Below are 23,679 nucleotides of genomic sequence, written 5' to 3'. Positions count from 1 at the left end.
GCCTCACCACTCTCATTCTGAAGAACTTCCTTACATCCCGCCTAAATCTCCCCTCTTTTGGTTTGAAGCCATTTCCCCTCGTCCTATCACAGCAGACTCTGCTAAGGAGTCTGTCTCCTTCTTTCCTGCAGCCCCTTTAGATACTGACAGGCTGCTCCCAGCTCTCCCTGGGGCCTTCTCCTTTCCATGCTGCACAGCCCCAGCTCTCTCAGCCTGTCCTCATAGGGAGGTGTTCCATCCCTTGGGGCACCTATAACCCTCCTGAGAGCAGCACAAGGGTGGGCAGGCAGGGCTGCCCAGGAACAGGACACAAGTACAAGCCCTAACTCCTCCTCTGTTGCTCAAACCAAGCACAAAGCAGGTCACTGTGGTGCTGCTCATAAAGCCACAGCTGGCAGACGGGCTCCCACTCCCAGGTGGGACACAGAGACGAGATGCCTTCCCTGCTCACATCCCTCTTGTAAAGACAAAAAGCCTCTCCTGCAACAACCAGACACTGGCAGCCCCACTCTACACTATGTACTGCCTGCTATTTACACGCTGGACAACCATCTGATTCCATGCACTGAACAGCAGTCCAAGACACTGCACATACTGTAGCGTGCAAGCACAGCACCCTGAAATGCAGTGTGGCAGGTAACTTTGCCCTTAGCAGCATCTCCTGTCTGCAAACCCAGGGACCAAGGAAGCATCAGCACAAACCATGGCACAAGCTGCAACACTACGTCCAGCCACTGCAGGGCCCATGGCACACGGCCAGCCCCATTTCTGCCAGCTTGTCACACAGTGGCTATGGTCACAGGCCCACGTACATTTTCTAAGCAGGTGCTGTCTTTATCCTTGTTGAGGTAATGCTGTTGCCAGAATCGCAGAAGACTGTGGAAGTTGTTCAGGATGAAGCCCGGATATTTTTCTGTGTATTCCATCTGTTGCAAAGTGCGCAGATAAAATGGGAGCTTTTCTTTCCTTCGGGCCAGCATTAGGATAACTAAACTCGTGTTCAAACAACTGACGTTTTCCTAGAAATAAAAACAACAACAACAAAAAATTGGTATCTTGCTTGTATACGTGTCCTTACAAGACACACTCACGGTAAGCACGCAGAGGAAGTGCTCCCGTTTGTATCAAGAAAGGAGGGACTCGGGTCTCCTCAAGCAAAGCCAGGTTCCTCCCTGCTCCCAGCCCAGCCCCCCAACACACGGTACCAGCGAGATCACCAGAAAGTTACTGCCAGCTCCTTACCTGTGTAAGCGTCTGTACATGAATAATATTAATGAGACGGAAAAGGAAGGACATTCTCATGGACATCTGGGACATGTATGTTAACAGGCGGCACTCTGACAGGACTTCTGCAACTGCAGCAAGGGGAGAAAGACACTCATCAGGTGCTTGAAGTTCAGACACATGGATCCACACAGCACAGCACTAAGAGCTAGTGGTTAGGCTGCAGGAACAAACATGCATGGCAACGTTTCCGTCTGATACTGAAATCTTTCAAAGCCTAGGCTTAAAATAACCATCATCACAATCAAGCACATTTCTTACCCTTTACCTTTCTTTCTCATCCTTTACCTTTAGCATCAGACTGATTCTCGAATCGGTCCAGGGACAGCGTGATGCAGCGAACCAGCATGTTTGAGTCCACCAACGAACTGTTGATCTGGTTTAAGAATATCTGGAACTAAAGAGAAACAATTCAGTGTTCCATTAAAAAAACAGAAGTCATCCCACTTGGGCACACAGAGATGAATGAATGCCCTTTTCAGAATGTGTATGGCCTGCAGGTGTAACGAACTCATTACCTCATTAGTACAGGGGAACAGGCCACTGAGCCTAAGCAGGAAGAGCTACAGAGCTGGGCAACAGTAAGCTCATCCAGATTCTCAACACTGAATGAATACGGTTCTTGAAGGTTATCAGAGAAACCACCTTGAGTTCTGAGCACGAACACCTCAAGCATGCACATCACCAACACGGCCATGCACAGATGTGGGCAACTTCCCTTCCAAAGGGAAAGCGAGGCCAAGGCCACGTTTCAATGCCAAAATGCATCTGCTTATTCCTTTCTCACACAAACACATGCACTCATTACTTTTGTTAACCCTAGTAAGAATAAAAGGAGATGTACGCTCCTGGCCTTGTAAATACATCTCTGCTTCTATTCTCCAAGATCTGCCAGAACTGACAGCAACCAGAGGAAAACTGAACTCTGATAAGCAAGAGCAGGAGGCAACTCAAAACCACAAAATCACTTTGCAAAAAGAGAGCTGCCCATTCTTCATCTACATGTACAACTCAGTTTTCTAGGTAATCACATCAGGTGTGACTTCTCAAAACGCCTGAAGGTTCACATAATATCAAAGAAAATGCTGATCTTTGATACTGCACAAAGGCAGATGAGTGTTTTAAGTCATTCCATTAAGAATGCGTTTACTTTTTTAAACAAGCTCCAATGAAGCATTTTTTGGAGCCCACCCGAATGCCTGTAACTAGCAGGTTAACTCAAACTGCCGTGACCTGACACAAACCGTTCTACCACCTCTGAGCCCAGACCTTGGCCCTGCCCAGGCAACGTTTTCCCAGCAGCTCAGCACTTGCTGACTCAGAGCAACTGGGAACGCTCCTGAAAACACGACTGTGTGCAGCAACACGTGTGCTCATGGAGAGATTTTGGCTGCTCGCTCTTCTGTGTTTACCAAGCTCAACAGTTGTACCAAAAGCAGCAAATGAATCTCAGTTTCCAAGCGCTCCGTCTGGCTGAAAGAGGGTGTGATCTGACCTGCTGGTGACAGCTTTTACAAATATTTACCTTCTCATCTGTGTTGATGTACTTGTTGAACCTCTTGAATGCATCAATATTGAATTTCATCAGTTCTCCCAGAAGGTCAAAGTAACTCTGAAGCACGTCCCGTGATTTGCACTCACTATCAACAATGCAGTAGAGAATATGCTGGCACGGGGGGAAAACACGTTACTGTCACAGTTTAGTCCAAGTTCAGCACAAACTTTGATTTAATCGCTAACTTCAAACACTTTTCTGCAGGTTTAATTCTTAAATTTGAACTAAAGACAAAAATTCAGGAGTCTCCTATTAACTTAAGTTCCCAGTGATGCAGTCTATAGAGTAGGCCACCCCATGCCTGGCTGCCATGAGCAGAACTCACAAACGCTTTGCACAACCCGTTCTATCGTTACCGAGCAGAGTATTTAATGCTGTCTTTTTACCACAATTTGAATTATTTACAGATAAATCCATCCCAATTGCTACAGAGCTACATTACACAGGCAGCCTGACGTGTACTTCATTACCTCCAGGAGCCCTCTCTTCAGCAGGAACATCTGGTCTGCATAGGAGGTGGTGCCTCGCAAAAAACTTTCAACTGCTCTCGCTTGCCAAAACCTGAGAAATGAAAGAAAAGAAGTTTTAATTTTGGAACAAGGATAGGAATTCTATCGTAACTACAATTTAAACCAAATTTCCTAACCAGTTTCATTCCAATCTGAAGCTGGAGAGATATCTGTTGATCCTGCAGAAAATCACTGACTGTACTGGGTATGAGGTCCAATGCAAGCTTTGGCACTCTCCCTCACCTGCACTGCCACTGTTAGCCAAGCACAACAAAGCCACATTATCTTCACAGCTTATGGTTTTCGAGCATTTTCAACTGCATTTTCATGCAAGCTGCATGAAAACAAAACGACCTTCCAGTCAGCTCAAAACAGCACGCTGCAACTTAAAGCGAGCCTACCTGAAGGAAGATTCAGCTGGTTCCTTCTTCATGACCTGAAGCAGTCTGGTCAACAAACCTCTTTTCCCATCACAGACAAGACTCCTAAAGCATGGGAAGGAATGACAGGATGACTGGAAGGGCTGGCAAACACTGCACCTTGTACAACACTGAAGTGTTCCAAAAGATAAAACCCACAGTATTCAATATGCATCGTGAATATTCATTAATGGTTCTACCAGCAGCAGAGTTCTTCTCACTGGCTTTGGTAAACTTCTGCAATACCTGCAACACGACTTACAGATAAATCCTCAAAGAAAAAATACTCCTCTCAACATTTTACTGGTGGGATGGGTCAAAAGTTGGACTAGATGATCTGAGAGGGCTCTTCTAACCTTAATGATTCTAAGAGTCTACATGAGGTGGCCTTCTGTATGTACTAAAAAGACTAGAGAGGCTGAAAGAACTGCAGTGCTACTTGCATCAAACAGCATCCTCAGGGGACTATTTACCTATAGGAAGTCTGTGCAGAAGCAACACCTTAACCTCATGTATCAAGAGAGGCAACATGGAAACAAAATATGAAGGATGGAAACAAAATATGAAGGATGGAAACAAAACAAAGTTTACCCCAGAAACCAAGGATGTTGCACACCTGGCCACACAAACCATTTTAAAGAGGCAGAGCAGGATGCCTCTCACCACGCTCTTCTACTCAAGAGATCCTCAGCACGTGCATTCAGCTGATGCACTCATGCATTAACCTGTCCATACTTACCAGTGCCTCTGCTGGACAATCAAGAGTCTGTTGACCAAGCCCTTGTGGGAAGTGGTTTACCTGGCATTCTAGGAGTACTCTGACAACCAACCTCGTGAGGTTTGTGTATCAGAGCTGTGTGTGAAAGAGCTCATTAAACCAAACCAGTAAATCAAACAAATACTCAACTATAGCACTAGAGATTCTGTAAGCTGTTTAACATAGTAATCTCATTTAGCTTACTCCAGTTTTTAGCCACTCTTAAAATACAGACTTCATGCAGACACATTCAGAAACACTTATGCAGTCCACACATTGATTGTGTCTGCACAAACTGTTCCTGAATCTGAAAACTAAGATTTATCAGTAGCAGCAATTGATGCATCAGAGAGATCCCAGCTTACTTCCCAGTTGTGTCTGCAATGCTAGTAGTGAGAGGCAGGCTGAGCTCTTCGTAATGAAGTCTGGGCCATGAAATCAAAATCCCCATTTTAAATTGCTTCTCTTTTTGAAGGGCCTTACTCAGAGAGCACAAGCACACTTTAAGCTCGCTAATGACCATAAACACTGCACAAAGCTAGACACTTCCTGCTGAAAAACATCACTGAAATCAAAGCAAGGATCTCAAACAGAACAGGTGACATCAAATTTCCAATGTAAGTGCTTGCATAATGCTAGAAGCTGCTGACCTTGAACCCCGTGTCCCTACTCACCTGTCTGTGTTGACAACTGCATCAACTTCAGGGATGTTGGCTTTATGGGAGATTGCACTCAGCTCATTAAGTTCTTGGCTGTTTAAAAGGAGATATTTGTTCCTGAAACAAGACAATGGGGAAGTTGGGGAGAAAAACGTGATGAATCCATCCAAGTGGCAAGCAAACATGCAATCCTATGGGAAGTAATGCCACAGGCCTCTGAGGGCTGCAGAACAAAGCAATCAGTTTTCACCTCTCCACCCCTCACAGCCTTTCACCCTACCACCCCTCTGCCATAGCACGCTCCCAAACTATACCCAGCTGCTTCTAAGTGGTCTCTCATGCAAGTTTCAGCACCAAGCAGCTTTGAGATGCCTATTCTGTGCTGATCTGTTCATCGTCTTACGGTTACTTTTACAAATATTTGCTTCCAGATGGCACTAGCTTTTGAAAATCTCACCAACAGTTTGGTGAATTTCTGCGGACGTGAACAGCAAACTTTTTCATAGCTTCCAACAGTTTTTCTCTGCCAAATGATGACGACGCTGCTTATCAGTAATTAGCCTCAACTGGAAAGCAGCAACTGCGAGAGAGTACTCAGTCTTCCTGGCGTTTTATTGCTTTGAACTGTTTACTCTGGAAATATTTAAAGACTTCATAAAATACAGAAAGCAGGAATGGCTATTAGAAGGAGGAATTTCATAAATACTTTATCAAATAGTGTTTTTTTCCTTAATGAAAGCCACTGAGCTTATATGCGGAACAGCTGAGCAGAACAAGTCTGACAATGCAGAAATGTGCTCCAGAGGCTCCCACTGCCAACTCCTTCCCCAGTTCCAGCATGATCTCTACTTTAAATTCATCAGTAACAGACAGCAAAGTCGTACGTTCAAGAAACACAGAGGAGAATACGATGCAGCAGTGGGTGTGGGGGTGTGCAAAGGGAATCTATTAATCAAAACACGGCAATTATAAAGAAAATAAGTTATTAGACCAGAAAGGTGGTAGGGATGCCTTCTTGCTTCAAACACTACCTCCCAGATTAGTGCCCAATGAGGCTGCCACGTGAAGCTTCTTTTGATCTGGATCAACAGGTTTCTGTAACGAAAATACAGCCTCTCCCTCCATGCACAAACAGCTCTGCAAGTTGAGTTTATTCACCATTTTACTGCCGGCGGTATCAGGATACAAATACTTCCTCCCATTGTGTCCTCAGCTAACTCCCCTAAACTGTGATTTCACAGAGTTCAGGCAACTGCTTGTTTAAAAACCCTGACCAGATTCCACGCATACCATCTGCTCCAATGCTACAGATGAAAGCTGCTTTCTGCCTGAACAAGTCTGAGATCTTGGTAGTAGTTACTTAAGTAACAAGATCACCCAGAGAGATTTTACTGCAAAACCTAGAGCGGCTCCTCAGCAAACAGTGCCTCCGTGGAGGATTTGTTCCTCTTATGTTTAAAGGAAGTTCAGCAGATTCCTGGTTCTTACAGCTTATTAGCCAAATCAAAAAGGTTGCCACTTCCAGTATGCATATATAACAACTTTAATGGTACCAGATAAAACCTACACAAAATACCAGAGCTGGTTGTAAATAAGACCAGCCAGGCAACAAGGGTAGGCACGTGCGTATTTAGAGCAATATGCCTCAAATGCACGAGTTTGTATGGAACATGAAACCATCTTGCAGGGCTGAACTGGAGCAAAAGGACACTGACAGAATGCAAGATGTGGTTTTTCAAGTCAAATTGGACCAGCAATTACCTCTGTATAAGGAGGAATCTCTCAGGTAAGAGAGGTACGGGTATCATCCCACATCTACTCCAGCAGAGTGAAGCTTCCTAAGCATGCCTTCTGAATGGAAGCAAACAGAAGCTTTCTTCCTATTTCCAGCCTAGCTTCCTGATGAGTAGCTTACAATTAATTTTCCCTAACATTTTCCAATGAAATTTAACCAGGTCTTCTCCACTGCTGGTACTGAGATGGCAGTTATATCTTCCCAGCACTTTAACAGTGAGCATCTTGTCTTTCACCCTGATATTTTAACAGACTTACATCCACCCACAGGGAAAACGTCTGATGTGAGCACGCTGCCTCACTACTGACTCTCAGGAAAAAAAGATAGGAACAGCATGAAAGCTGCACCCTTATTTCTGCAGCCAAAAGTGCTTGCTCATCACATCAACGTTTCAGTTCATTTCAATATTAAGCAAAACGGGCTAGTTTGAGTCATCATCAGGCATACTAAAACTTGCCCACTGGAGAGCACAGCCCTCGCCTTTTCGTATCAGGAGCTAAACACAAGCATCTGAATAGATGTTTAAGGACAGCACAATATTCCATTCACGCAGAGCCTGCACCATGCCCAGGACACCTGCTGTAACTGCAACCAGGCAAACAATATCACCGAGCCACAATGTACCACAGCTGCTCATACTCACTCATGGTGATCACTAAAGCTCTGAAGAAGCCTCAGGAACTGTATCTTTAAAGTGATATCCTAAAAAGAGTGAAGAAATGGTCAGCAAAACTGCTTCAGTATTTTTGGCCATCATTAGTTACCAAGCTGACACCAAACAGCTGAATTGGAAACCTATCCAAACTGAACCCATTCGGACAGCAGAGCAAGTGATCTGCATAAATGGGGAAGGCTGCACTTTTCAGGTTTCCCAAAAACAGAACAGAACTGGAGGCTGCCTGCAGGACTACGCATGTAACAGTTAATTCCTTGCTAGACCCATCAGCAATTATTTCATTAGGTCTTGGTTTTCTCCTAGCTTTGGCCTCCAGGAACCACAGAATGAACACTCCTCTCAGTTCCCAATACAGAAGAGAGGGGAGAAGCTTTATCAGAGCTGCCCTCCGATAAATGCTAAAATGAACCACAGATGAAGACTTCAGTGAAAATAACTTGCTGTTGAAGAACCAGAAAACCTGAGTCCTACTGGGTTTCACTTAGCTTATTATACAGGCATTCCATTACTCAATACAATTCCTCAGATTTGTATGATAAATAATGTCAAAATCTGTACAAAATCTGTACAGAACTTAAAAATTTACTCACTGGGCTACAGTCACAATTTTGATTGTGTCCATGCAGAACCAGGGCAGATGCTGAATGCTTCCTCCAGATCAGCTTGTCAAACAAATTATTGAGGCCAGGAATCAGTTTGAACTCTGCTATCATTTTATGAACCTGGAAAAGAAGAGAAGGAAGGATTCACTTGCTGCAGCCTCACATACAGACATAACACAGCATGGAAAGCACATCATGCACTGACAACAGAAAAAAGAAATTCTTCACCAAACAGCATACGTGTGTAGTAACACAGATATTCAGCATGGTGTATCGTCTGGCAGTGGGCATGGACAGAACAAATCTTTTGGGAAAGAGCTGGGATTGGAATTAATCACTGTTTGGACACTGGGAGATCACTTGTAACACACTGAAAATACATCCATACATAACTTCTGTGTGTCAGCAAACTAAGCTGCATACTTTCTACTGCCAGTCACCCTCTGAGCACCCTTTGCCTTTCTAGCTCACACAGCTGAAGCTGAGGTCTCCCTTTGAGGACAACAGAAAGCATGGATGCAATTTTTGTTCACACCATCTGCAGAGCAGTGGGCAGCTTTCCATAGGATCACACTGCAGTTCACTCACTTGGATGTGTTCAAAACAAACTACAGAGTTACTCACGCAAAGCTAATAATTTTGGTGTGAACAGCTGTTAAACACCTATAGTCCTAGCTCTGATACTTTTGAAGTAAGCAATGTGGATGACGATGAGGAGAAATACAAGGTGGGATCCTCAGCAGTTGGAGGCCTATGACAAGCAGTATCCCTTGATACGTGTTGCAAAGGGAAATCACACACCACAGGGAAGCCCAATGAGATGTAAAAATTAAGTGCCCTGCACAGCAAAGACCTGTGAAGTTACCTGAACATTAGATTGTCTCTGTGATGCAGGACTGTAACTTAAGCAGATCACTCCAGCTCTACTTCCTCAAATAGCTGAACAAATCAAAAGCATCCTCTTGTCCGCACCATTTGGCTTATGTGTTCCTTTTGGCTGCAGCCACAAACTTTTCCATCGACCTGGAAACTGCATTCCCACTTCTGGGAACCTCTGCATCACCTCAGAGGAAGCACGTAGCTCCTTCCCACCTCACCCAACCTACCCCACCAGACTGCAAAGCCCAGAGTCCCTCTATGCTCCCTCATCCAAGGGCATTTTCAAATACCTTGACCCAGTCACAAGTTTCCAGCAGAAGCAGCTCCAAGGAATCTGGACAAAGCATTCCCTGCAGCTTGCCCCTTGGCAGCCAACATAGCACAGATACAACAGGGTGAGAGCAACTGGGGGAGCTCCCTGCAAGAGCCTGGGCCCCGCTGTGGGAGGAGCTCTCTGCATTTTAACTCAGGAACCTGCTCATTTCCATGCAGAGCATAACTACTCCTTCCAAGTGACACCTTCCTGACTTTAAATGCATTCTGATTGCTCTTAGTTCGTTGACCTTTCCCCTGACAGACCTTGGCAGGACAAAGCTCCCAAGTGACACTCACTGCCCTGGGATCACGCTCCCCCCAGACCCAAACTCACTGTAGCTACTCAATCCAAGGATGCCAAGACAAACCTTGTTCTACACCCATCCTTCAAACTCCTTTGACTTTCCCCTGGTGCTGCCCAGCCTCACACAAACTGCTCTGTTGCTTTCTCACCACTAAAACTGTTTGGAGTTTCTGCTGCACACAGTTTGGCTCTCTGTAGCAGAAGCAAGTAAAAGAGCTGATTGTTTGTCACAATAGGAACATGCAAAACAGAGTTGAAAAATGTATGAGGAGAGTGATTAAGGGTGTGACCATAATGAGAAGGAAGCAGAGGCACAGATCTGCAGTGAAACACCACTCATCCCTAGGGGTGTGATCATCACAAGGTGGCAGCAAGTAGGAGCCAAGTCACTGCTAGCACAGTTTTCAATAGATGCAAGCAAGTCAAGTTTAAACCACGGGTTTAGAAAAAAACATTCAGCAACTAGTTCAGTTTGTTAAGAAGCTGCATCGTGCTTCAGGCAAATGCCAGACCATTATACTGATGACCACAGTGGACTGAAGCAGATTTGTGATGCCCTTTAGAAATGCTGCACAAAATATAAAACTAGTAAGATCTTTCAGTTGCTTACACTAGAAGACTGACATTACAGATCCTATGCTTTTATTTCTTGATAGAAAAAGGATACCATCAAGCAGCTGAAATGCTTTTCAGCGAGAGTGCTACTGCATACACTGCCAAACCTGCTCCCTGGTGCTCAGCTGCACACAGAGTAGCTCAGTTCCAATTCTTGAGTTCCTCTCAAGAAGGGGAAGGGATTTACATCTGCCACACAACTCCCTGGAAGTTTTAAACAGCTTAAAAGAATTAAGGATATTATCATGTGTCAAACAAGAGCAGCGAATTCTACAAAAGGATCTGGCTCTCACTAAAAAAATGTTCGGGAATAAAATAAATTTAAACTTTGCAACAATTCAAATCCAGTCTTGAATGAACCCCTGAGAAGAAGAAACCAGAAGCCAGTTTTACCCCAGGACTTCGCATGAGGGCAGAGGAAGAGTCAGGAGTTGTTCCAGCTAATAAAAAAAAGGAGGTCAGCTTCAAAGCTAGCTGCTTCAGCACCATACTTCCGCTGGTTACTATTACACAGAATTTGTTTCTAATGCAGAGTATCCAGCTGTAGGATCACAGTGAACAGATTAGTTATGTTGCAGAACTGTACTACAGACACACTTCTACTCCAAATTCATATTAAGATATTTAAAGGACTGTCTGTGACAAGTATTTGTGACTCTTACTGGGTAGGAGGTTACTAGCAAAGAACAACAAGCTGTGCTAAAGCAACAGCCTCCAATACAGCTAAGTCTTGCTCAATACAACAGCCCTTCAAGAATTAAAAAAAAAATGCATCCTCCCAGTCTCTGGGGCATCCCATTTCCCCGCTATTCCAAACTGCTCTAAGCTGAGCAGATTGTCAGTATTGGAAATCTGTCAAGCCTGCACCAACAGATTGCTTCTTCTTTCCCTCCGCAATATGCTTTCGACCTGTTTAAAACCAAACTGCAGCCAAGCTGCAGGGACAGGTTCTCCAGAAGTTACATAAGGTAGGGGACAAATTATTTATTTTTCATTTCAAATGTAAGAAATGCAAATGGAACACATGAATGGGATTTCCATGCAGCACCTAGCACTGACAGAACTGAAGTGCATCCTCACAGCTCCATGCCTTGAGCTCTGCCCTTCATGTTTGTGTCCACGATCTAATTAATGAGCGCTTCAGTTTAAAGGGACACCAACTTCTGCATGTAACCACCCACAAATACTCACCTGATTCCTTTGTCTCCCCATGAGCAACACACAGAGAACATACAACACCTCCAGTTTATACATGATCTCGTGCATGATCTTCATAGACTGCGGAAGCTGTGTTCGTGTCGAGGTGTTGGCCAAACCACTTTCATCAGAAGACTCTGAACAAGATGGCAAAGATGTGAGGCTGGGGCGGCTCCACCAGGAAAGGATTTGTTACAGTTATTACTTTCACACTCGAACGCAGCAGATGTAAGACCAGCCTGCCTGCATGAATCCTCTTCCCAACCAAAAGCAGTGGCGTACAACAAATAACCAATTTAAATTAAATGCAAGGGAAGAGGAAAAAGTATAGCTGAAATTCTGAAAAGAGACAGTTTGACTTTTTAAAACTATTTAATTTTTCCATAAGCTAAATCACATCATATACAGAAAAATAGGCAAGATCAATTAATATGAATTAGCAGACTAATGAATCAGAAAGAACGTGAAAGAAAAGGTAATAGAGATGAGAGTATCAGAAGCATTTGCTATTAATCTGCTTGCATTTTGTACCTCAAAACCAGCATACATTTAGGCCAAAGTTCAGTCATTTTCATAGCCCTGTTATATTGCTAAAGGCAGAAACTGGATGCCACAAATTCAAGTGGAAAACATGAAAGTTGTAAGTGACAGATAAAGTAAATAAGGACAGCAAAACTTGCAGGTTGCAGTTCAAAAAGGAATTAAGTCTTTAGAACATTTGCAACAAAGCTGCAAGCCGCCCTGCTTGAGGACAGTGTGAGTGCTTTCTGAAGCCACGTGAAGAAACAGTCAGTAGACAAGAACATGGAAGAAGGAAACCATCAAAGGCTGAAAAGCACAGACACCAGCTTTGACTCATACATCCCTAAGCCACAAGGCAGTGAAGCCTGAGGCAGTGCTCTGGGAAAGTATGTCTAGGTTTGCTTGCTAACTGATGCTGCGGGTCAAGAGCTGCAACGGAGCATGTTCCAGCTCAGCAAAATCGCCCTGTGAATCCCATCTCAGACTACTGAGCAGTCCCAGTTTGCACCAAGAGCATGTGCATAAAGGTCTGTACAGAATGCTGTTGGAGCAGCCACAGACTTCTCTTCTTGCGAATTTTCAGAACTTTGTTAATTTTGTAGAAATTATTAAAAGCTGGATAATGATGAAAGCTTCTGAAGAAGCACAAAAGCAAATAGTTAGGTATCAAAATCTGGGGATAACTCTCATTTCATTATTTAGTGCTTGGAGCTAAGTAAGACATACACTGCACTTTTGTACCACTGAAGAAACAAACCAGGCACTTCCTTCACAGCCTTCTCCTAAGGTTGTACTGACACTTCTGTACAGTCCCCTGGAGCAAGCTCCCCCACCAACCAACTCCACTGTGCTGGAACTACCTTTCCTTCTTAAAGAAGGGGTTGCTTGCTTCATATGAAGCGTATGAAATAAATTCCTAATTTGTAGAGCACATTCTGGTAAAGTCGCTTACCTCAGATGTGTTCTTGTCACTGAGGGAGATTAGTTATGAGGGTGCACGGGATTACAAATAAATGCTACTTAGGTGTGAAAAGGAATATTTCTTTCCCTTTCGCTAACTTTAGCTCATGAACATTAAATCAGTGCTACCCGAGAACAAAACAGGAGTCAGACCTAAGTGCTGATATTTCAGTATTTCATGCAAGAAAAACAGAATCTATACTTTTTGAAAGGAAAAGCAACACATGACAAACACTGAAGAAGGTAAAATATGCATTAGCTAGTGGTGGCTAGAGGAATGCAGGCCAGGTACCTGTACTGCTCTGCTCTGCCTCTTCGTTCGCCACTCTCATCAGTGCATCAAGTACAAGGGCATTGTCCAGCCAGGTGTACCATTCTTCCAGCTCCTGGAGGAAGCTGGAGGTGCCCGTTGTTTCAGACACCTTCCGTGTTGCCAGTTTGCATAATCGTTCAATGAAACCTGGTATATTCAGAAGTGTAGCTGGAAAAGAAAAACCATTCTGTTATTATTCAAGATTACCAATACAACAGCCGTCAACTCCTCTGTACCACCCAGTATCAAAACATCTGCATTAGTAACATGGAAGAGTACAGAGAAACATATCCTACCTAGTTAAAGAGATCCAATGATTGAAGACTGATTGCACTCTCCTATTAAGGACTGGAAGACAGCATTCATACCCTAGGCATAAATCAGCACTGACCTGGTTTATGTTAGACTTACAGTGGATAAGTAGCTCTACCCTACTCAAACTGCTTCTTTTTGGCCAATTCCCTCTTGCCAGCACTACTGTTCTTCAGCTCACAGGGAGTCAGTATCAAGAAACTAACCTGCCTGAAAATTAAGCAGGAAGAAATACAGCAGCACGATCAAGGGCCAGCTCCACCTCCCCATTCCCCTGCACGATGCCACCTCCAACATTTCACCTCCTTTCAGAGCAAACTGAACCAGCTAACTTCACTAATTGTTTGGAAAGCTCTTAGTTTTTTACGTATTAGCTTCCTGAGCTAGTTCACCATAGAGCAGAACGGGAGGGAAGCACATGACATCTGTCCCAAGTTGGAGGATTATAATCAGTGTAGAACTGCACCCTTAGAAAGAGCAGTTAGTCCAAGGCCAGAAGTCACACTTCTGTGAAAGATTTGGGGTCTTGGGAGGTGCTAGGAGGTGCATTTTGTCCCAGAGTTTTCAGAGAATCACAATTACAGGACCTGTTTATTATAGACACATCTCTAAGTCTTTGCACTTGCAAATAAAGTAGAAAAACATAAAGAATTCACCCATCAACACTATGCTCAGAGTTGAGATTCTGCCCGCTGGCACCATCTTGGAAAGAATAAACTCTCTGATAAAGATTTTAAAATTGAATATGCTTTATCATCTTAGACACAGTTCTGATTGTGCAAACAAGGAATGGTTAGTTAAACATTCGCTTGGGTAAGCTCAGCTCTGTGAGATCCAAGCTTATTGTTCAAATAATTTAAATTAATCTTTGTACCCTCACCAACTGCTCTTTACAAGCAAGCGCTGGTGATCACAGAGCCAAAGACAATACACTCCTCTATTTAAAGTTTCTCAGCTTCTGCCGGCCATATTACGCCCTCCATCTCTCACTGCATGCTCCAAATCTGGCAGTGTTTACAAATGGAGCTTTATCACTCATGGCTAATGTGGAAAAGAGATGAGAGAAACAGCTCCAAAACCCCTTCTTGTGAGTCCTGAGATGGCCTGACTTGAGCCCATGGAAATGCCTGCTTCAGAAGCTCAAAAGCTTTTCAGTATCTGAAGAGCTGCAAATAGCACATTCCACCGCTGAGGGTATTTTAATTCAAATATCTCGCCTAGAACACTGAGTATGAATTTAGGACTTGTGCATCTAAGCAAGGCTTCTGCATCTCCACACAGCAAAATGAGAAAAAAGGCACTATGCCCCAAGTTTAAGTTTAGATTACACCCAGAGATTTCAAAGGCTGGTGTGGTCGTGGTAGGCAAATGGTGACAAATATTAAACGTACTTTCCTTGTTGATAAAGACAGACGTGCTGCTCATGACAACTCCAGATAAAATCAGAGAAGGGACTGCTCTGACAGCAGCCATGATGCTTATAGAGATTCAGTTCAGGAATTAAGGAGGACATGAAATTAATGAGAGCTGCTAAAGGAAAGACCAAGGAAACAACTAAGCAACAGAAAACAAATCCAATTATCTTAAGCCATTCAGTTGATCAAAGAGGGCTAAAATGACAGAACTCAACTGATCTGATTACTGATCACACAGGAAAGTGAAAGCTACAGAGTTTCATTAACTGAAAAGACCATCTCTAGGAATCTGTTTGAAGAAAGGGAATAAAGACAAATGCTTCCTAAGGCAGACTGCTTACAGCACCTGCTAAAAACACACTACAGATCTGAGGTTGAGAAGAGCCAAATTTTCAATGGTTGCCATTTTTCTGCATTTGTTCACAACACAACAATTACCTTGATTAACTTCAGCTCGAGAAGGACCCAAGTTTTTTTTCTGCTGGGCATTTTTTGCAAGAAGCGTGTGCTTGTCATCGCTTCCTGTGTCAAGTTCAGAAATTGTGACAGCAAGGATCCTGCAGAAGTTTGCAAGCTGCTGCTGATCAAAACTGGATACAAGGCTTGCAAGATTGGGAATATCATCCAGTTGTATCATTTCCTAGAAGAGACAACACAATCTGCTGAGTAAATCACACGTGATATTCAAGAAGGGAACATATGGCATGGCCTGAAAGTTTCATCTACAGCTCCCAGTGAGATCTGCATGTTATTTTAATGTTAGTAAAAGAGAAGCAAATAGGCAGTGACAAGTGAAGAGTCTGAAAACAGCTGTGCATTTGCAACTGGCGTCACTTATGTTTATCAGCTCCAGAAGGATATAAATGCATCCTCAAAGTCTTCAAAGAATCCATCCTTCATGCATCCACACTGAATTGTGGAGACTTTTTTTTTAAATCGTTTAACAGACCACTGGCATTTAGAAACTAAGGTTTCAAATTTGTTCTCTGCTTCTATCCACAGTCTCTTAGAGGCTCACAGATGAGAACTGACTCCCATTTTTTTTCCCCCACAGTCTTCTTCATTAAAAGAAATAAAAATTATGCTGGAGCCATCTTCAGCATGAACTTTTACATTCAGATAAACTAAGACAGTTTCCTTCCTGGGGAAGTACAATATCCTCAACTTTAGTCTGAAAACAAACAAGCAAAACCAGCTACAGCTACAGGACCCTGATTCTCTCCACGTAATGCACATAGGTACATTTCACAAGAGTTACACCCCAGATGTTTTATTTGCACCACATCAAGGTAATAAGTTGCAGTGACATCAGCAAGCATTTCATTGTAAGCTCAAAAACCTAGCTCATGCAGAAGACCTCACTGCCTGCTCCCCCAGCCTACAGCAAACAATCTCAAGTAATCTCAGAAACATGATGAAACCCATGGTAAGACAGAAGCACACAAAGCCTTCCAGATGTCAGCAAGGCCACGGAATTAATCAATGTGTAATCAGAAGGAATGGACTAAAGAATGAACTCGTGCAAGTTTCGTTTTCCTCATGTGGAATAGTGGCTGTTCTTTAATGGCAGCTAGGCATCCACCTCTCCTATCATCCTGTGCAAGCTATGCAAAAGCATCATATGTAGCCACACACATCATTTGGCTTCTGTCTGAACTGTGATTAAAGTTAATGACTGGTGTAAACAGCCATGCCTCAAACAAGCTACAAGAAGTGAAAATGCTATCTTAAGAGTATTATTTTCAAAGCAACTGCTACGTTTCCCCACTGGCCTGAAAAGCCACACAAAAAGAAGAAACCAGTAACAAACCTTTTTTACTCCCAAGATATCTTCAATGAGCGTTGCAGTTTGTAGGAATGTCTTTTTGTTTGTCATCAGTGTAAACAGGAAGAGCACAAAGTCATTTCTTTCCGCCAGTCGCCTTGTGACTCCTTCCGTCTAGAAAGAAGCAAGAAGCACAGAAAGACCCAGAGTCAGGACCCACCTTGACGAGCTGCATGGTACAGGCACATGCAGAATGGTTTCTCAGAGGATGTGTTACCAAACCAGCTGCTCCTGAGACCAGAAAGCACTGTGTTTATGGTGACCAAAAGCCACTCCAACTCTTGTTTGAAGTTAACGTGCGGCGTGCAAAAACTACAGGCTCCAGGATGGGAGGCTTCATCTCAGAATAGAATTGTTTACTTGCTTAAGCCAAGAGTAAACACTGCGTGCCTGGAAACAAGTCAGAGAGGCTTGCCTCTAGTTTCCCATACAAATTATAATCAGCTCCATTTTATAGTATGCAAATTCAGTCCCCAAATTCCTCCTAAACTGTCAGTGTTGCTTTCAGAGTCTGAGCAACCAGAATCCAGCGTCAGCCACAACGAACTCAGCAGAGAACAGAACGCTCATGCTGAAGCATGCTTAAGAGTAACTTTTGGGTTCCTCACACACTTCATTATGGCAAGTTTTCACACTGTGATCTCTGCTGACAGCACAGATTGTCTTTTCTGCAATTAAAGTAACTTAAAACTACATGTTCAGTGCTTGCAAAGTTGTCTGCCATGACCGACATTTTAGCAGTGCTCACAGAAATTGACTACCTTGCACACTTCCTGAATACTTACAGATAAGCATAAAAACAGTTAACCCTGCACACACAAGATATTCATGATCCCAAACACTTCTTATTCAAGCAAGTAGTAACAACAAAGTAAATCAAGTCAAACAGGGCTTGTTAGCTATTATATTATTCACAGTTTGCAAAAGTTGCATTAGCTCCAGTTTAAGAAAAATAAGATTAGTGTAAGTCAAGTAAAATGTTGCTCCCTCTGTTCTTTCTATCTGTACTCAGATACAGAGTACTCAAACTCTCGAGATAAAGCTGCTGTCTTTGGAAGAGCTCCAGCCCATTAACTACCTTCTTGGTTTGTTTTTTTTCATTAAACAATGCTCCCCAGGTTATGCCATAATGAACTGTGTGATTAAGTAAACAATGCTGAGGATGTTTCCTGTAAGCATAATGAGAGGCATGCCCTTCTAGATCCCCATTAAAATTCTGAAGCTACCTCCATAGCTGGCACTGATCTGCCATCAACTGGCAACTGAACTGGTGTTTAGCATATGAAGCATTTGCAAAATCAAACTTAGAAGAGTTTGTCAGTACTGTCACTGAACAAGATGCGACGCAGCTTGGGTTGCAATGTGGGCATCCATTCCCAGTTTCAAATTTTAAGCTTGAACGCAACAAAAGCTGACATGGCTTTCTAACGGGAACACAGATACTCAAAGATCGAAACAAGAGAAGTTCAGCTTGACAATGCACTGAAGAAAACAAAATATTTGAATAATAACCCACAACATAGGGTGGTCGCGTACTTATCTAAAGGAATCGCAATGAAAAGTTTCAGAGTAAGTTTAAGTTAAGCTTAAACGAGTCTGTTATCAAGTATAAAACAACCACATCATATAAAACATAACCAGCAGATGGACTGGTCAAGCTAGAAGAACACTTTTTTTTTTTTTTTTTTCCAGCAGTTGTACTTACACATATACACGTGTTGTACAGTATGCTTAAACAGTCCTTGATGAGGTCATCACTTACTGCAAAGGAGAAAACAGACATTCACTAGCCTTATGTTGACAAGGAACACGAACGTCCAAAGCAGTGATACGAACAGCTATGAGAAGAGCAAGAATTTCAGGCTAACTGCTGGCTTACATCATACCTGCAAATGCCTGGAGAATAAAAAAAACAGAGGAAGAATCACTACCTACCCAGCTTGCTTGCTTTCTTCCACAACTACTACTCACCTCTGCCTTAGACTGCAGACAAAAAGGTGTACCTGAGGTCTAGAGCACTTCTTAGTCACACACAGAAGAATGTAAGCAATATTTCAAAAGGAGAGAGGGAAATCAGAAATTAACTCAAAGTCTGTCAACCTGAGAAACTGCTGACCGACGTATTAATTTCAGTCATTAAACATGAAAAAATAATGTTAGTCTTCACGTGGTTTTCTTCGTGAAGCATCAGGAGTTGTTAGGAAAGCCCTCGATATGATTTATTCCAGCATTTCAATATTTAGAACGTATTTTTGGTACAGACATACAACAGCTGCCTCAAGCTCAAGTCATTTCACCTTTGAAGTTCTCTGGCTGATGGGCACGGCACATACCAGGACATTTCCTCAGAAGGGCTGCGTGGAACCAACACAATCACAGACAAGATGAATGAAAACACTAAATTCAAGCTGCTCCAGCAGGAAAGCTGCCCTAAAGCTATTGCTCCTCATCAACAAATGCTCTCTGCAACTTTTTGGAAACTACTAGTCACTATGTCTAGGTTAGGAAAACAGCATACTTTTCATTATCTTACAATCTCTACGAATCCTGTTACACAAACAGTGTTTCGTGGGTTATTGTTAATAATTGTGAACAGTAGTTATAGCCACAGTAAGATGAAAAGTTTAGTGGTTGTAGACTCACTGCATTGAGAAAAGTTCTGCTGACAGCATGAATACTCCTGAGCTGCATTTTGCAGCAGATGAGCATCCTAAATCTCAACATGAATCAGTACTACAGAAAATAAAGAAACCAGTGATTCATTTAGGAACAGGAAATCTGTGGTATGGAGAAAAGAGCAAAAGAAAAATGGAACAGCTCATGTCTGAAGAAGGGTACAAAGTGAGAATGAAGAAAAAGGCAGCACAACTATTTACTTACTTTTTTGTTTCTTTTTCTGTGTCATAAGAGTTGGTCTCATGAGAATTTCGACTAAAAGCTGTAACGACAATAGATACAGAATAAAGGGAATAATAAATGAGGTACAAATAACCAATTAATTTGTCAGTGACAAATGCAAACTTAGTCCCACCTCTGCTAAAATCACTTAGACACAATCTCTACAGTGAAAAACCACTGGTGTCAAAATTAATAAAAATAACTGTTTGCTCTGAGGGAAGAATAAGAGTTATATATAAAATAGTCTCCCTATGGCAAACTTTTAGGAATGTGAATCTACAAAGAATACAATTTCACATACCAGGTAACATGAAGGATAGCTAACACACATCCCCCAGATTGATGAATCTTTAGCAATTTGCAAATATATACAAATTTTGAAACAGCTATCCCTAAATCTTGCTGGACTTCAAAATACATTTCAACTTGAAATAGTAATATACAATTTTCAATACTTGCTATAGCAGCTGTTGCATTCTTAGGGTAGCAAAAATGACTGTAGCACTAATGTAGTCCTTATATGAATGGAGAGGAGGGGAATGCACACCTCCAGGCCAGGCACCCGAGCACATTAACACATCCCTAAGCACTTGGGTTCCAGGCTTCCTGCTCTCCTTCTGGGAAAGAACACCTGCAATCAGTCTGTCACTTGTGAAGATCTCTTCTGCCCTGCCACAGAGCATACCCTTTCACTATCATTTGTTTTTGTTTGTAGTATAACCTATCACAAATTTATCAACTTGTTTTTGCAGCGCTGGCATGCTTCTCATATACGCTACAGCAGCTGGACTGCAGTTGTTAGATGTTTGTTGGAGAGGGCTTTCTTCAGCCATCATTCTGAAACTGCAACAGTATGCAGCAAGAGGCCAAAGGCAGGAAGAGAACGGGTAAGAGAGTGCCTCAGTTATCCAGGAAAAAAAAAAAAACAAGAGTTATGGGATCTTATTTCTTGGAAAGGGCTTGCATTCATGTCCAAAGCGCATACGGCTCGTGATCAGTTCGTGTGCTTCTACCCTCAGGCAGTATTTTACATGTATTCATATACAGGGATGATGCACATATTTTTGTTCTTCCTTCATGCCATGGCTGCCTGAATCTGAAAATACGTTTGGGAATATGCCATCACATTACAGCGTGATAGTACTGAGTACACTGCAAATTTAGAGCCTTTCAAAGATACTTATGCTTCGTGGTTTAAAATACTGCAACACAGAAGCAGTGCATGGCACACACTGAACTATTAGTAGATCAGACTAATTGCCTTCCAAGTCCTAGGGTAGGATTTTAAAAACATCTACCACTGGCTTCTACCACTGCCTGTACCCAGATTAAAGCCACTTATATCAGACAAATCCCCCTGGCCACAGTAGCAGGTAATTATGAACAGGATATCTGATGTGTAGACTCTAACCCAAGAAAGCCAAAAGCAAACAAAAACTAAAACTACCTTCTATCAAACAACCAAAAGCTCAAATGTATGCACTTATATTTAAATATAAAAAAAAATGCTTTGCATTCTAATAGCAAATGTACTTCAACAGGAAATATCACCATTTCTGTTTTAAAAATAAAAAGGTATTATTTTAAGCATTTTCATATTATGTTCCAAGCTTGTTGGGTAGCTGAAGAATTTTGTCCTCAGTTGATAAGATATTAGCAACTAAGCTAGCGTTGTTTCCAAAACAATATATCCTAAACAGATGCTTTTGAAATAGAGGTGTGCTGTTGTAGTAAGTGAATCAGCAAAGAGACTGCAAAAACAAAAAAGTCAGTCCACTGAAAAACACAAGTCGTACATTTCAAATGAAAGCGAAGATCACAGTGACTGACGATCACGAATTTGAGTAGACTTGGGTATCTGTGTAACGCCAAATTGCAACAAACAGAATAAAAGACAGACTGTCAAAAGATCTACATATAAACCTAGCAGCCCTGCTTAATTTTTTTTTCCATAGATGAAATGGTGTGCACTGCATGCCAGCAATAAACACAATCTTGCTAACAGAGCACACTTAGTGTGCTTAAAAAGTCCCCACACGTATCCTTCAGTGGTAAATGAAAGTCTCAGTGCTCTAGTACTGACTGTAGTACTTAATCTTACAACTAGAAATCATTTGAAACCATTTCTTAAGACCCTAGAGGTCTTGTAGCTCAAGTTACAAGCAGGCTACCTGAAGAAACAATCAGGTCTTTTACAGAACGTGAAAAATACGTCTCTCCTGCACTGAGGACTCCACATCTGGACACAGAACTCCAGGAGGGGCCTCACCTGAACAGAGTAGAGGGGCAGAATAGCCGCAGTTGTAATGGTTAACATCAAAACAGTAAAATCGTTCTGCAGATTGCATTTAGAAGAGTCTCAAAGATCCCATTTACAGACATATCAGTGGTGCAACTATCTTGCAGAAATCTTAGGAAAAAGAACCAACCAACCTCCCAAAAAAAACAAAAAGCACAGCAAAACAAGCCAAATAAACCACGCTTACATCAACTCCTCCAAATAAGTCAAACGTGTATGTATTTGGGAAAGTGGACTCTTGAGCAGCTTTTCTATCTTCTGTCACGAATGCCATGGCTTCCATTGAAAGAAGTGGAGAAATTTCCTGCATGCAAGAAAAAAGAAGAAAAAAAAGAAAATATGATTCATAAAGAAAACTACTCACCTGCATAAACACAGCTTCCACAGACTATCCTTGTGATCTACTGACTAATCAAATGCATGCATTCCTAGCTCTTATCTACACTCAGTTCACAGGTACAATCGTAGAAACAGTTCCAAAAATCACAGTTAGTAAGTATATCATTGTACTGGCCTTTAAAGAAAGTAACAACAAAATAACACGTGGATTCCAGAAGAACATGGCAGACACTACCTTTAAGATGCTTTGGCACTGGGAGAAATCGCTGTTTGGGTGGCTATGCTCATACAGCTTTTGTAACAGCAGGGGAATCCCATTCCACTTTGCTTGTTTATCTCTTTCCTTCAACAAGGCCTCAGTGATCTGCAACAAAGGAAGAATGTAACTCCCACTTGTCCAGTGTGTAACACTCATGAAAAAAACCCGTCCATAATACCAACACAGGAACATCACAGAAAAATCGTGTGCTGTAGACAGTACCATTACTAAATGCAGCCCCTCACTCCAAGCAGGGATTCATCCAGGGCTAGCAGCAGCAGAATTTTACAGATGGTTAACGTATCTTAAGAAGGACAGGCCTGAAAGCAGATGTTATCCTTTCGAATACCTAGTCTCATTCCGTATTTTTTCTATTGATCACATTTTTAAAAGGGATCACATTCATCTCTAACCAGTTCCACTAGTAGGCCTCTGACTGACAAGTCACTGAAGGAGGAAATCGCTGACCTTGACGCTATCAAAAATGATACGAGACTGAAGTAGAGAGCACGCACTGAAGACATACAGACTTCATTCCTTCTCCCGTTCAACGTGTAACGAGAACCTCCTCAGCCAAGTCCCTGAAGCCATTACTGGTCACAGCAATGACCCAAACCACCAGGACTGACAAGCATGCTCCTGAGGAATGTATCTACACCACAGAAAGAACTCCTGCAGTGCTGGGGCTAGTCGTAAATGGAGAGCAACACCTCCACCAGCAGAGGAGCAGCACTGTGTGACCGTCTGGGAAGAAGGCTGCTATCACCAAGAACATCTCCGCATTTGCTACTACGTTTTTGCAAACTTCCTCCAGTTTTCCTCCTTCACCTCAAAATATGCAAAAATCCTCAATATTTACCACAGTGTTCTACACCTGAAAAAAATCAAGCTGCAGCACAACGCTCATGAATATTCTGCTGAGAGCATCGAAGAAGCCACAGCAGGTGTTGCAAAGCCAGAAGGCTTCCAAG

General features: G+C 42.5%; 1 protein-coding gene across 1 annotated transcript in view; it reads right to left on the bottom strand.

Annotated features, from left to right (window-relative positions):
* TRPC4AP (transient receptor potential cation channel subfamily C member 4 associated protein) overlaps window positions 1-23,679 on the bottom strand; it is a 33,691-nt gene that overhangs the window by 2,287 nt on the left and 7,725 nt on the right. Inside the window, exons 2-18 of the mRNA XM_021416429.1 lie at window positions 22,685-22,813; window positions 22,298-22,414; window positions 19,794-19,851; window positions 18,619-18,674; window positions 16,899-17,027; window positions 15,527-15,728; window positions 13,341-13,529; window positions 11,561-11,703; window positions 8,245-8,376; window positions 7,622-7,680; window positions 5,199-5,300; window positions 3,750-3,833; window positions 3,310-3,400; window positions 2,810-2,950; window positions 1,573-1,681; window positions 1,243-1,355; window positions 813-1,019 (exon numbers count right to left, since the gene is read on the bottom strand). Of these exons, the coding sequence (XP_021272104.1) occupies window positions 813-1,019; window positions 1,243-1,355; window positions 1,573-1,681; window positions 2,810-2,950; window positions 3,310-3,400; window positions 3,750-3,833; window positions 5,199-5,300; window positions 7,622-7,680; window positions 8,245-8,376; window positions 11,561-11,703; window positions 13,341-13,529; window positions 15,527-15,728; window positions 16,899-17,027; window positions 18,619-18,674; window positions 19,794-19,851; window positions 22,298-22,414; window positions 22,685-22,813 (2,061 nt within the window). The remainder of the gene's footprint in view (window positions 1-812; window positions 1,020-1,242; window positions 1,356-1,572; window positions 1,682-2,809; window positions 2,951-3,309; window positions 3,401-3,749; window positions 3,834-5,198; window positions 5,301-7,621; window positions 7,681-8,244; window positions 8,377-11,560; window positions 11,704-13,340; window positions 13,530-15,526; window positions 15,729-16,898; window positions 17,028-18,618; window positions 18,675-19,793; window positions 19,852-22,297; window positions 22,415-22,684; window positions 22,814-23,679) is intronic.

This window comes from Numida meleagris, chromosome 19, assembly GCF_002078875.1.
Source record: "Numida meleagris isolate 19003 breed g44 Domestic line chromosome 19, NumMel1.0, whole genome shotgun sequence".
NCBI classification, from domain to species: Eukaryota; Metazoa; Chordata; class Aves; order Galliformes; family Numididae; genus Numida; species Numida meleagris.
The sequence above is the reverse complement of the archived record's forward strand: the minus strand, read 5'-3'. Positions and strand labels throughout refer to the sequence as shown.